The sequence below is a fragment of the Nomascus leucogenys genome, chromosome 1a (assembly GCF_006542625.1).
Source record: "Nomascus leucogenys isolate Asia chromosome 1a, Asia_NLE_v1, whole genome shotgun sequence".
NCBI lineage: Eukaryota > Metazoa > Chordata > Mammalia > Primates > Hylobatidae > Nomascus > Nomascus leucogenys.
Window position 1 is genome coordinate 56448369 of NC_044381.1, and position 15853 is coordinate 56464221.

The following is a 15853-nucleotide window of genomic DNA, read 5'->3' on the forward strand; positions in this document are numbered from 1 at the left end:
TATCTGATAAAGAGTTAATATCCAAAATATATTTTAAAACTCTCACAACTCAGCCAGGCGAGGCAGCTCATGCCTGTAATCCCAGCAATTTGGGAGGCTGAGGTGGGTGGATCACAAGGTCAGGAGATCAAGCCCACCCTGACTAACACGGTGAAATCCCGTTCCTACCAAAAACACAAAAAATTAGCTGGGCGTGGTGGCACACGCTTGTAGTCCCAGCTACTCAGGAGGCTGAGGCAGGAGAATCATTTGAACCCAGGAGGTGGAGGTAGCAGTGAGCCAAGATCATGCCACTGCACTCCAGCCTGGGCGACAGAGGGAGACTCCATCTCGAAAAAAAGAAAAAAATAAATAACCAGATTAAAAGATGGGCAAAGATCTTGAATATGTATTTCTCCAAATAAATACATGACTGGTCAACAAACACAAGAACAGATGTTCAACATCACTAAGCATTAGAAAAATCACATCACTTCACACCTATTAGGATGACTATTAAAATAAAAAAACAGAAAATACCAAGTGTTGTAGAGGCAGTGAAGAAATTGAAACCCTTGTGCTGGTAGGAAAGTAAAATGGTGTAACTGCTATAAAAAACACCACAGCACTCCTCTAAAACTTAAACACTGAACTACAATATGATCCAGCAATTCTACTTCTGAGTATACACCCAAAAATACTGAAATCAGGGACTTCAGCAGATATTTGTACACAGCAGTATTATTACAATAGCCAAACAGCATTAACAACACAAATGTCCATTGAAGGATGAATAAATAAAAACATAGTATATACATATAAGGAATATTAATCAGCCTTAAAAATACATGAAATTCTGACATATGCTCCAACATGGATGAATCTTGAAGACATTATGCTAAGTGAAGAAACCCAGGCACACAAAATCTAATTTTCTATGATTCCACTTACATGAGGTACCTAAAATAGTCAAATTCATAAAGACAGAAGATATAATGGTTGTTGTCAGGGGCCGGGTGCAGGGTGAAATGGGGTGTTATTGTTTAATTGGGTATAGAGTTTCAGTTTGGAAGAGAAATAGTTCTGGAAATGAATGGTGGTGATGGTTGCATAACAACATGTGTGAACTTAATAACAATGAACTATACTCTTAAAAATTATCAAAATGGTAAATTTTATATACATTTTACCACACGCACAAGGAAAGGTCAATTAAGTATGGTATTTCCCTAGCTACCCAGAAGATCCATAGTCACATGAAACAAACAGTACATACTTGGGCATCCTTACATCCATGAAAACCATGGCCTTAGACAGTTCCAAATTGAAGTGCATGGGTACCAAAATATGCTGGGTAGATACATTGAGTTTTCGTGCTTCTCTCCAATTATCACCTAAGTACAGAAAATGGTTCATATTTAACGTAACTATAATATAACACACAAAACCTAAAATAACTATTAATACTTCATAGTCACACATTCCATTACATGAGAAAATTTCACCACAGCTAGGTAATCTTAATGTCACATTCTCAGGTACACACAATCAGTAGGTTATCAAATCTACTGCGCATCCACTGACAATCACTACACCAACCACATACCTTACCCAAAAAAGTAACATGGCAGTAAGGCAATAATGCAAAAGGTAGTAAAAAGTGAGGTTCTTTAACAGTAACTAATAAAAGCTACCATTTATTCAGGATTTATAATTTCTACTCTTCTAGGTAATGTTTAAATGTTAATTCTCAAAATTCTGTATAATAATCCCACTTTAGAAAACTGAGACTCAAAAGAATTTATAACTTGCCTATGATCAATCTGCTAGTGATAAAACTGAAATTCACATCCAAGTCTACTTGGATGTTGTTGATTGGCAACAATCGCTGCAGAGTTACGAGCCTAAATGTTCCATAAGGGAATGGTTAAATAACTGAGACCACAGCCCTATAGCATAATATAGACAATAAAAACCATGAGTTCAAGTGACCAAAATATTACTGGTAAAAGAAAAAATATCTGGATATAAAACTATATAAATCATGTAAAAAAAATACATTCACAAATACCTCCAATATAAACACCAAATAAGCACATCCCATATATTCACAGGCACATACACTGAAAAACATACTAAAAGGATGTGCAACAAAATATCAATAGTGTTCTTGCCTAAGCAGTAACATAAAGGTTTATCTTTTTGGTTTCTGAATTGTTCAGATTTTCTAAAATAGGTATAATCAGAAAGAAATAACTTCAAAAATTCATAACAAGATTAATGGGATCTCAGTCATATAATGCATTTTCACATATACTATCTCATTTGAACCTAATAATTCTATGAGTCAGATAAAATCCCAGTCAAGGAAAACCAAACCCAGTAATTTATTCCCTGAAAAAGAATTTGTGGACTTCTAAAAATAATGTACTGTTGCCACCCACTATACCTTTGGGTTTCCTCCACCACAATTAGAATACGATAAAAATACAAACTACGTTCACTATCCTGAAGCAAATATAATTAAAGAAATAAAATGTTTCAGTCCTATACAAATTAACAATTTTGATAACAACTACTTTGGATTCTCATTGTTTCTCCTTTTATTGGTTAGCTCAAGTAACTAAAATCTGACTGCATACAAACACATAGATCTCTACATATGGATCTTTTCAACAGATCAAATTTTACTGAATTATATGCATGTTCACTAACACTCTAGGGATTCAAAAGCAGTACGACAGAACGAAAAGAAAGCTGAATGAATCTGGGGTCTCTCCCTAACTACTTAAATGGCTCTTGTCAAGTGAATTTCTGGCTTTGACTTCATCTTAAAAACTAGCTCTAAATCAGAGACTCCTGACTGGTATACCACAGTGAATGAGATACAAGCATGTCTAGGAGAGTGACCCTCGTCTTTGTATGGCTGTCCATGACTGTCAAAGCCCCTAGGCTGCTTACTTCTGGCCCTGAGCAATGTCTTCTGGTTATCCGACTGTGTAGTAATACCAACATCATTTTCAATATGGGCCAACTTTGGTCAAAGGCTGGAAAACATTGGTACAGATCAGGATTTCTTGACCTCAGCACTACTGATATTTGTTATGAGGGACTGGCCTGAACATTGTAGGATGCTTAGTAGTATCCGTCACCTTCACCCATTAGATGCTAGGAGTGCCACTCATGCTCTACCTGTGACAACCAAAGATGTCTCCAGATATTGACAAATGTCTCTTGGGGGGGCAAGACTGCTCCTGGTAAGAACAGCTAGACAATATTTACTATCATTTCTAATTCAAAAATATAGAAGTTCTAACACATTTAAGAGGAAGGTCTTCAAAGTGTCTAAAAACCTAATTAATCACTTCAACAAAATCAATCAACAAATAATGCATTTTATACTCACCAACTCTACTGTAAAGCAGCTGTATGCTTGTAAGTTGAATATCAAACGAATCATAAGCTATATCCATTATCTCTTTAAGATTGGCCTCACCTGGTTTCACATCTGGTAATTCAGAACGACTTTTACTCGTCACCTTCAAGTTAATTTTAATAGTTTAGACTATGCAAAATACTTCAAAATGTAAGTATAAAGTTTTTAATTTTTAGACTTATAAAATGTTAATAGGAGAGGATAAATTCACAAGTAAGCATACATAATAAGGCTATTAGAAAGGTCCTCATCCATGAGATATATAATAATAAGGAGAGTGATACAGTAAATTTTTACATATTAGGATATATTTCCCATTTACTTGCATTAAAAGAAAGAAACCAAGATGGTCCTGAAGAATAATATGTCTACAAATTTTTTAAATGTGGTAAGAGGCCTTCTCATTAAGAGCAAGATCAAGAGACAAATTTAGCTTATAAAATGTTTCTATGGCATGATGACAAATACTGATACAGCTTTACAATAAGAAGTAAAAGAGTCCAGAATTAAATAGGATAGCTGAATTTTAGTTCCAACTCTGCCATTTATGCAACTCCAGGCAAGTTATATTTGTAGCTCTCCTTTCTTGGCATACTGTGTGCATTACTTTTTTCACTTAAACATCCTGGAGATCACTCCACAATAGTACATAAAGATCTTACTCATAAAAATACATGTGTGTACACATACATTTTTTAACTTTTTTTCCCTCTAGCTCATGTGAAGTAAACACTCAAAAAAAGATTATCTCTGTTTGAAAAGTAATAAATTTTAGGTAACAGGTTAAGCAAATTGCCTAAAGTCACAAAATTAGATACCCTTACTCCTAACCTTATGCTCTATTATACCACACTGCCCTTGAAACAACTGAATAAAATTCAAATATGAATAATAAGCTGTATAAATCTTATTATAAATATATACCCAGTGGGTGTTTACACAATTAACAAATGCAGAATTTTTAAAAATAGGATAAGGGAAGATGTCAGTATCAAGGACAGGCATGTATTTTTGTTAGGTGGCCAGAAAAAGCATTCTAATATTATCCACCTCTCTTGGTTCTTTAAACTGTGATAGATATTCCTCTACATTTAATGATTTACAGCAATGCTGTCCAATAGAACTTCTACAATAATGGAAATGTTCTGTATCAATGCTGTCAAATACAGGACAGGCATGGTGGCTCATGCCTGTAATCCCAACACTTTGGGAGGTCAATGCCAGTAGATAACTTGAGGTCAGGGGCTCAAGACCAGCCTGACCAACATGGTGAAACCCCATCTCTACTAAAAATACAAAAACTGGCTGGGCGTGATGGCACATGCCTGAAATCCCAGCTACTTGGGAGGCTGAGGCAGAAGAATCACTTGAACTTGGGAGGCAGAGGTTGCAGTGAGCTGAAATCACGCCACCACACTACAGCCTGGACAATAGACTGAGACTATGTCTCAAAAACAAAACAAAAAATACAGTAGCCACTAGCCACTTCTGACTATTAAACTCTTAAATGTGGTTAATATGACTAAGAAACTGAATTAATGTTATTTAATTCTAATTAATTTAAATAACCACTGGCTGGCTAGTGGGTACTATAGTGAAGAGTACAGATCTAGAATACAGCAAAAAAAAATGTATTCTCTACTGAAAATTTGGAAAGAAAAAAGTATATAATTAGAAAAAAAGGGCCAGGCACGGTGGCTCACGCCTGTAATCCCAGCACTTTGGGAGGCTGAGGTGGGCAGATCACATGGTAAGGAGATTGAGACCATCCTGGCTAACATGGTGAAACCCAGTCTCTACTAAAAATTACAAAAAAATTAGCCGGGTGTGGTGGCAGGGGCCTGGAGTCCCAGCTACTCGGGAGTCTGGGGCAGGAGAATGGCATGAACCCAGGAGGCAGAGCTTGCAGTGAGCTGAGATCCTGCCACTGCACTCCAGCCCGGGCCACAGAGCCAGACTCTGTCTCAAAAAAAAAAAAAGAAAGAAAAAAAGGGAAATGACTTAGGTAAACAGAAGACAACCATTTCTCAATTTAGAATTATTTAATACAAATATTAAAATGTCAATATATATAGTTTTATACACAAAAAATTTCAGAAAGATGAAGATGTATTTGATTGTTTCCACAATTCTCTATCATTCTATATACTTTAAGTAATCAAGTAATAGGTCTAAATTGAGAAAGAAATAAGCTTCTCAAGCACAACTCTCAAATACTATAAATATAAATCTTAGATTCGGGCCAGGCGCGGTGGCTCACGCCAGAAATCCCAGCACTTAGGGAGGCCAATGCAAGTGGATCTGCAACATAGTGAAATTCTGTCTCTACTAAAAATACAAAAATTAGGCGGGCGTGGTGGTGGCGGGCACATGTAGTCCCAGATACTCAGGAGGCTGAGGCCTGAGAATCACTTGAACCTAGGAGGCAGAGGTTGCAGTGAGCCAAGGTCACAGTACTATATTCCAGCCTGGGTGAAGAGTGAGACTCTGTCTCAAATCAGTCAGTCAATCAATCAATCAATCAGTCAATCAATCTTAGATTTGAACCTGACCTGCAGAGTTTAATTGGTCATTTTGCTTTCATAAGTGTAGGAAAACTATCTCATTGAGACTTCGCTTTATTTAACAGAAAGGAAGATTTCTCAAATCTTACTTATCTACCACAAATCTAGGAAAAAAAGCAATAAATCAAACTGTTTAAAAAACAAAACACATTTAAAACAAAGAAACACCCTAAATGCTATTATCATCAATCAAATATTATTAGTATATACCTTTAGATGACCAAGGTCCAAAAGAAGCAGATTTGATGTAGAACTAAAAATTCCATCTTGTGGGACAATAATATATGAAGCCTTCAAATTAATTTTGAGATCAAGAACTTTCTGTGTTTCAATAATATACAGCAGACCTGGAAAAAATGTAAATCTTTTCTATGAATACTTTTCACAAATTACTCGAGAAATACAGAGTCACTAAATATATGAACTGATAAAACAATGTAAAATTAGTATTAATTTTAAAATGACCTCAGCAAAATACTTCCAATATAAAATTTACAATATCTGCCAATGCATGTACTCCTATTTAAATATAGCTGAGTATAAAATTGGAGTGATTCTTCAAAAAAAAAATTTTTAACCTATAAACTCAATTTGGGTAAAACTGGGAAGATACAGACCAAAAAAAAAGTTTCAGTGACATAAAATATTTATTCACAACAACTCTTAGAATCTACACAGATACTTCTCAATTCATAAACTTCATAAGCTACATTTACCATACTGAACAATAACACTTGATCTTAATATTATTCTGAGAATATAAAAAATCCTGGATTATCAAATCATCTTCAATAAAATCATATGTAAACCAGAAAAGGCAACAAACCAGAGTTTCCCGTTCCCTAGGTCCTTCATTCACTTGGAGTTTTTTAGTCTAATAAATTTAATTCATTCACTTGCATGTGATTAGTATACCAAATTCATCTATTTTATGTCCCTAAGTCCAGCATCAGCTTTTAAATCTAAACAAATTATTTTCTATGAGATGAGAACCCTTTCTTAAAGAAAAAATTATATAAGCAGCCATCAAATCAGTTTGAGTAAATGAAAGATATTTGACTTAAAAAGTTTAAAAAGATCTGACACTCAAACAAAAAGGCACATTTTTTCACACACACACAAAATGTAGGCAGGTCAGTATATTTGAATATAACCTTTAAAGTTAAGAATTTATTATTAAAGAATACATGTTCAAATTAAAGAATATGTCAACAATTTTAATGTACTTAAAATTACAAATAAAATACATATACAATTATAAAGCTTAAAAGCAGACATTGAGCAAGTGTCAAGTGCCAACACATAATCAGCTTGATATACAAGCCAACAGAAAGATAAATTAAAAGTAATTAAAATACCTTCTGTTTTAAATATCTATTTAAATTAAAATAGAAAATAAATAACCTAAGCCTGTGCTACAGTTTGGTATTTCACCCTCCAAAACTCATGCTGACACCTGACTTTTAATGTTGGAGGTGGGACCCTAATAACAGCTGTCTGGGTCATGGGGGCAGAGTCCTCACAAATGGCTTGATGTTGTCCTCATGGTAATGAGTGAGTTTTCTCTCTTTTAGTTAGAGCTTGTTGTTTAAAAGAGCCTGGCACCTCTTTCCTTTCTCTTGCCGTGTAATCTCTGCACATGTGGGCTCCCCAACCCTTTCTGCAATGAGTGGAAGCATTCTGAAACCCTCACCAAAAGCAGATGCTGGAATCATGCTTCTTGTACAGCCTGTAGAAACATGAAACAAATAAACCTCTTTTCTTCACAAATTACACTGCCTCCAGAAGTCTTTATAAAAATAACACTAATAAATTACGTCTGTGACAGCTCTTCCTTGAAATATGAGAAACCGTTATCAAAACTGTGTCATCTTTAAGGGATTCCAATGGCCTTGCACAGGTAGCCCAAGCAAGATTCTAGTAAAGAGAGGAAGAAAAAATCTTGGCATTTCCCATAGCCTATAAGAAGCAAATTAAAGTGAAATCTCTTAAAATGAGGATGGAAGGTGAGGTGAGATAGAGGTTTGAAAACAGACTGACAGATCATCAAAAATTCTGAAGACCATCCAATTAGCCTGAAACGTAAGAGCAGAATTGACTCAAACAGTGATTCATTCTTTTTCTCCAAACGATTTGGATTCAAACACAGATGGCATGATTTTACTAAAGTAACAAGAAGCATCCAGAAGGGTCAATCCCACATTCAAGATTCTCCAGAGACTATCTGTTAAGCATTTCTCTACCTTCATTTCCACCTCTAGTCTAAGGACTCCTCATGTATTCTGGCTTCTACAAATCTAAGTTCTGGTACTCCTTGGAAGTCCTACCATAAGCCTTCGTTTCAACAGAGCCTTTCTTGATGCCAGGACACAATGATTTCTCTAAATTGTTTTTAATCGAAGGGAGTGGGAAGTATTTTATTTTGAGCTTAGGTTGATTGGGTCTCTCCCCCATTTTCCATTGCACTTACAACAAAATCCTAACTGCTTAATATGACTTTCATGTTTGCATAATCAAGAGTATGCATCTTTAACATCCCTCCACTCTCCCCTCACTCATTACATTAGAACCAATTCAGTCTTCTACAACTTCCAAATTCACCCAATTGTTTGCTAAGTTAAGCTCTTCACAGTGGACCATCACCTTGAAGGCTTTCTTATATCCTTTAGCAGTGTGGATCCTACATATATATCTGGTCTTAATGTTGAATTTTCAGAGATCTTCTCTAACACTACCACCAAGATTAAATTGGGGCATCTATCATTCTCATTTCCTTCACAGCATTTGGGCTGATTATAGAATTGTTTCCTCACTCAGCTCCAAATTCACCCACTTGTCTGCTCTGTGAAAGTAGATCTGAGCTGCTTAAATGATTTTCCTTTGCCAACTAGCACTGAAATAGATAACACAGGAGAGACACTGCAGGAGAAAAGAGTTGGCTTCCTGGTTCCAGTACACTCATTTAGCGATATCCTGCAACACTGTGCCTTTCTCCAACACAATGCATAACGTGCACAAGGGCCGACAGCACTCAAAAGCCAGTATTCTGCCCCTAAAACCCTCCTCAGGTGGTTTCGCAGCAGAACGAGGGTAGTGAGACATTGCCACATGAATATTTTTCCTTTTCACCTCAGAGGATGGATTTCCAGAAAGTTTTAGAGAGCAGATTACCAGAAAGACATGAGAATGGCTTTTCTGCCATTCAATGACTCACAGAGGTTCCTTCTCCAACAAAGTGTGGATTTCAATTCTCAAGGAAGACACAGACCTCTTCCTAGGTAACCCTGTCTCAATTCTATATTCCTTATAACTACTCTTCTTAAATATACGCATTTTTGGAGACAGCATCTCACTCTGTCACTTAGGCTGGAATGCAGGAGTTGCTATCATAGCTCACTGCAGCCCTGACCTCCTGGGCTCAAGCAATCCTCCAGTCTCAGCATGCCAAGTAGCTGGGACGACAGGTACACGCCACCAAACCTGACTAATTTTGTAATTTTTTGTAGAGACAAGGTCTCACTATGTTGTCCAGGCTGGTCTCCAACTCCTGACCTCAAGTGTTCCTCCCCGCTCGGCCACCAAAAGCTCTGGGATTATAACTATGAGCCATGGCGCTTGGCCTCTTGTTACATTCTTTAAAGTTACTCTTTGGAGTAACAAAACAGTCCCTCATTATAGTTAATAATTCATTACATTAAATATACCTATCAAAATTACTGTGTGGTTTTTCTCTCCTGATTGGACCCATACAGCATTAATCAAAATTTTCCAATAGATTGCTCTTAGTTTTATATTTGTCATATCCATAAGAGTATAACATCCATTGATAGGCAAGAACTACATCCATTCTGATCATTGCTATGTTCCCTAAAACCTAGCATAGTGTCTGACATATAGATTAAGCTCTTGATATATATTTAAATGAGTAAATAAATGAAATAACTGAAAGAAAATGATTCACTATGATCCTATCAGAGAACCTTGTACTCTGAAAGAAGAGTTTTAGCAAATGACCACATCTGTTTTCCTGCCAGAGACAAAGGATAACTAGTTGAGCAGGCTCTGTAAGCTCATGCCATAGTTGACAACAAAAAAACCTGAAAGACCTTGAGTTCCTAGAAAGGAAGAGGAAAATAGCAAGCTGAGCATCCCTAATCTGAAAATCCAAAATCAAAATGCTCCAGGATCTAAAACTTTTTCAGCACCACAATAACATGATGCTCAAAGATCATATTCACAGAAAATGCTGCTTAGAACACTCTGAATTTCCTGTTTCCCAATTAAGGATGTTCAACAAGTAAATAAAATACAAATATTCCAATATCTGAAGAAATCTGAAATCTGAAACATTTCTGATCCCAAACATTTCTGCTAAGGGATACTCAACCTATAATACAAGAAAGAAACCAGGATGTTAATAGAGGAGAATGTAACAAAATAAAAGGAAGAAAGGAGGAACATGAGGGAAAGAAAGAAGCTAAGTAACCAGAATCATTATAATATATATGAGTCTCTTCACAAATAGGTAAATTTTAACTTTCTAGAAAAAACCCAAAATACATTAAATTTTAAAAATTAAGTGCAAAAACCTATCATAGAAGCTTTCCATTTTGTTTTCATAGAATTAGCACTTTTATACTACTGGTGTAAAAAAGAACACAAAGTTGGAAGAACAGACTTCAAATTTTAAAGGTTATTATGTACAGAAGGTAAAATACTGAAGACTTCCACTTTCTAAAATATATTTCTGTAACCTGTGAACTTGGTGGAGCCAAGATGGCCGAATAGGAATAGCTCCGGTCTACAGCACCCAGAGTGAGCAACACAGAAGACGGGTGATTTCTGCATTTCCACCTGAGGTACTGGGTTCATCTCATTAGGGAGTGCCAAAAGTGGGTGCAGGACAGTCGGTTTAGCACACCGTGTGTGAGCCGAGCTGGAGCAGGCCGAGGCATGGTCTCACTCGGGAAGCGCAAGGGGTCAGGGAGTTCCCTTTCCTAGTCAAAGAAAGGGGTAACAGACGGCACCTGGAAAATCAGGTCATTCCCACCCTAATAATGCGCTTTTCCAACGGGCTTGGAAAACGGCACACCAGGAGATTGTGTCCCGCACCTGGCTCAGAGGGTCCTACGCCCACGTAGTCTCGCTGATTGCTAGCACAGCAGTCTGAGATCAAACTGCAAGGCAGCAGCGAGGCTGGGGGAGGGGCGCCTGCCATTGCCCAAGCTTGCTTACCTAAACAAAGCAGACAGGAAGCTCCAACTGGGTGGAGCCCAACACAGCTCAAGGAGGTCCGCCTGCCTCTGTAGACTCCACCACTGGGGGCAGGGCACAGACAAACAAAAAGTCAGCAGGAACCTCTGCAGACTTAAATGTCCCTGTCTGACAGCTTTGAAGAGAGTAGTGGTTCTCCCAGCACGCAGCTGGAGATCTGAGAACGGACAGACTGCCTCCTAAAGCGGGTCCCTGACCCCCAAGCAGCCTAACTGGGAGGCACCCCCCAGTAGGGACAGACTGACACCTCACTCGGCCGGGTACTCCTCTGAGACAAAACTTCCAGAGGAACAATCAGACAGCTGAATTTGCGGTTCACGAAAATCCGCTGTTCTGCAGCCACTGCTGCTGACACCCAGGCAAACAGGGTCTGGAGTGGACCTCTAGCAAACTCCAACAGACCTGCAGCTGAGGGTCCTGTCTGTTAGAAGGAAAAGTAACAAACAGAAAGGATATCCACACGAAAAACCCATCTGTACATCACCATCATCAAAGACCAAAAGTAGAAAAAACTACAAAGATGGGGAGAAAACAGAGCAGAAAAACTGGAAACTCTAAAAAGCAGAGTGCCTCTCCTCCTCCAAAGGAATGCAGTTCCTCACCAGCAACGGAACAAAGCTGGACGGAGAATGACTTCGACGACTTGAGAGAAGAAGGCTTCAGACGATCAAACTACTCCGAGCTACAGGAGGAAAATCAAACCAATGGCAAAGAAGTTAAAAACTTTGAAAAAAAATTAGACGAATGTATAACTAAAATGACCAATGCAGAGAAGTGCTTAAAGGGGCTGATGGAGCTGAAAGCCAGGTTTCAAGAACTACGTGAAGAATACAGAAGCCTCAGTAGCAGATGCGATCAACTGGAAGAAAGGGTATCAGTGATGGAAGATGAAAGGAATGAAATGAAGCGAGAAGGGAAGTTTAGAGAAAAAAGAATAAAAAGAAATGAACAAAGCCTCCAAGAAATATGGGACTATATGAAAAGACCAAACCTACGTCTGATTGGTGTACCTGAAAGTGACAGGGAGAATGGAAACAACCTGGAAAACACTCTGCAGGATATTATCCAGGAGAACTTCCCCAATCTAGCAAGGCAGGCCAACATTCAGATTCAGGAAATACAGAGAACGCCACAAAGATACTCCTCGAGAAGAGCAACCCCAAAACACATAATTGTCAGATTCACCAAAGTTGAAATGAAAGAAAAATGTTAAGGGCGGCCAGAGAGAAACCTCAGGTTACACACAAAGGGAAGCCCATCAGACTAACAGCTGATCTCTTGGCAGAAACTCTACAAGCCAGAAGAGAGTGGGGGCCGATATTCAACATTCTTAAAAAAAAGAATTTTCAACCCAGAATTTCATATCCAGCCAAATTAAGCTTCATAAGTGAAGGAGAAATAAAATCCTTTACAGACAAGCAAATGCTGAGTGATTTTGTCACCACCAGGCCTGCCCTAAAAGAGCTCCTGAAGGAAGCACTAAACGTGGAAAGGAACAACTAGTACCAGCCACTGCAAAAACATGCCAAATTGTAAAGACCATCCAGGCTAGGAAGAAACTACATCAACTAATGAGCAAAATAACCAGCTAACATCATAATGACAGGATCAAATTCACACATAACAATATTAACTTTAAATGTAAACAGGTTAAATGCTCCAATTAAAAGACACAGACTGGCAAATTGGATAAGGAGTCAGGACCCATCAGTGTGCTGTATTCAGGAAACCCATCTCACGTGCAGAGACACACATAGACTCAAAATAAAGGGATGGAGGAAGATCTATCAAGCAAATGGAAAACAAAAAAAGGCAGGGGTTGCAATCCTAGTCTCTGATAAAATAGACTTTAAACCAACAAAGATCAAAAGAGACAAAGAAGGCCATTACATAATGGTAAAGGGATCAATTCAACAAGAAGAGCTAACTATCCTAAATATATATGCAACCAATACAGGAGCACCCAGATTCATACAGCAAGTCCTGAGTGACCTACAAAGAGACTTAAACTCCCACACAATAATAATGGGAGATTTTAACACCCCACTGTCAACATTAGACAGATCAACAAGACAGAAAGTTAACAAGGATACCCAGGAATTGAACTCAGCTCTGCACCAAGCCGACACAATAGACATCTACAGAACTCTACACCCCAAATCAACAGAATATACCTTTTTTTCAGCACCACACCACACCTATTCCAAAATTCACCACATAGTTGGAAGGAAACCTCTCCTCAGCAAATGTAAAAGAACAGAAATTATAACAAACTGTCTCTCAGACCACAGTGCAATCAAACTAGAACTCAGGATTAAGAAACTCACTCAAAACTGCTCAACTACATGGAAACTGAACAACCTGCTCCTGAATGACTACGGGGTACATAATGAAATGAAGGCAGACATAAAGATGTTCTTTGAAACCAATGAAAACAAAGACACAACATACCAGAATCTCTGGGACACGTTCAAAGCGTGTGTAGAGGGAAATTTATAGCACTAAATGCCCACAAGAGAAAGCAGGAAAGATCCACAATTGACACCCTAACATCACAATTAAAAGAACTAGAAAAGCAAGAGCAAACACATTCAAAATCTAGCAGAAGGCTAGAAATAACTAAAATCAGAGCAGAACTGAAGGAAATAGAGACACAAAAAACCCTTCAAAAAATTAATGGATGCAGGAGCTGGTTTTTTGAAAAGATCAACAAAATTGATAGACCGCTAGCAAGACTAATAAAGAAGAAAAGAGAGAAGAATCAAACAGACGCAATAAAAAATGATAAAGGGGATATCACCACCGATCCCACAGAAATACAATCTACCATCAGAGAATACCACAAACACCTCTATGCAAATAAACTAGAAAATCTAGAAGAAATGGAAAAATTTTTCGACAAATACACCCTCCCAAGACTAAACCAGGAAGAAGTTGAATCTCTGAACAGACCAATAACAGGTTCTGAAATTGTGGCAATAATCAATAGCGTACCAACCAAAAAGAGTCCAGGACCTGATGGATTCACAGGCGAATTCTACCAGAGGTACAAGGAGGAACTGGTACCATTCCTTCTGAAACTATTCCAATCAATAGAAAAAGAGGGAATCCTCCCTAACTCATTTTATGAGGCCAGCATCATGCTGATACCAAAGCCTGGCAGAGACATAACCAAAAAAGAGAATTTCAGACCAATATCCTTGATGAACACTGATGCAAAAATCCTCAATAAAATACTGGCAAACCGAATCCAGCAGCACATCAAAAAGCTTATCCACCATGATCAAGTGGGCTTCATCCCTGGGATGCAAGGCTGGTTCAACATACGCAAATCAATAAACGTAATCCAGCATATAAACGGAACCAACAACAAAAACCACATGATTATCTCAATAGATGCAGAAAAGGTCTTTGACAAAATTCAACAAGCTTTCATGATAAAAACTCTCAATAAATTAGGTACTGATGGGATGTATCTCAAAATAATAAGAGCTATCTATGACAAACCCACAGCCAATATCATACTGAGTGGGCAAAAACTGGAAGCATTCCCTTTGAAAATGGGCACAAGACAGGGATGCCCTCTCTCACCACTCCTATTCAACATAGTGTTGGAAGTTCTGGCCAGGGCAATCAGGCAGGAGAAGGAAATAAAGGGTATTCAATTAGGAAAAGAGGAAGTCAAATTGTCCCTGTTTGCAGATGACATGATTGTATATCTAGAAAACCCCATTGTCTCAGCCCAAAATCTCCTTAAGCTGATAAGCAACTTCAGCAAAGTCTCAGGATACAAAATCAATGTACAAAAATCACAAGCATTCTTGTACACCAATCACAGACAAACAGAGAGCCAAATCATGAGTGAACTCCCATTCACAATTGCTTCAAAGAGAATAAAATACCTAGGAGTCCAACTTACAAGGGATGTGAAGGACCTCTTCAAGGAGAACTACAAACCACTGCTCAATGAAATAAAAGAGGATACAAACAAATGGAAGAACATTCCATGCTCATGGGTTGGAAGAATCAATATCGTGAAAATGGCCATACTGCCCAAGGTAATTTACAGATTCAGTGCCATCCCCATCAAGCTACCAATGACTTTCTTCACAGAATTGGAAAAAACTACTTTAAAGTTCATATGGAACCAAAAAAGAGCCCGCATCGCCAAGTCAATCCTAAGCCAAAAGAACAAAGCTGGAGGCATCATGCTACCTGACTTCAAACTATACTACAAGGCTACAGTAACCAAAACAGCATGGTACTGGTACCACAACAGAGACATAGATCAATGGAACAGAACAGAGCCCTCAGAAATAATGCCGCATATCTACAACTATCTGATGTTTGACAAACCTGACAAAAACAAGCAATGGGATAAGGATTCCCTATTTAATAAATGGTGCTGGGAAAACTGGATAGCCATATGTAGAAAGCTGAAAGTGGATCCCTTCCTTACACCTTATACAAAAATTAATTCAAGATGGATTAAAGACTTATATGTTAGACCTAAAACCATAAAAACCCTAGAAGAAAACCTAGGCAATACCATTCAGGACATAGGCAAGGGCAAGGACTTCATGTCTAAAACACCAAAAGC

General features: G+C 37.9%; 1 protein-coding gene across 3 annotated transcripts in view; it reads right to left on the reverse strand.

The window, feature by feature from the left end:
• Positions 1-15853, reverse strand: part of VPS13A (vacuolar protein sorting 13 homolog A) — a 260053-nt gene that overhangs the window by 169129 nt on the left and 75071 nt on the right. For all 3 annotated transcript variants that reach the window (XR_004029357.1, XM_003267439.4, XM_003267441.4), the window contains exons 20-22: positions 6190-6326; positions 3386-3518; positions 1256-1373 (exon numbers count right to left, since the gene is read on the reverse strand). Coding sequence is in view for 2 of the 3 variants with exons in the window: in XM_003267439.4 (XP_003267487.2) it covers positions 1256-1373; positions 3386-3518; positions 6190-6326 (388 nt within the window). In the remaining variant the exon portion in view is untranslated. The remainder of the gene's footprint in view (positions 1-1255; positions 1374-3385; positions 3519-6189; positions 6327-15853) is intronic.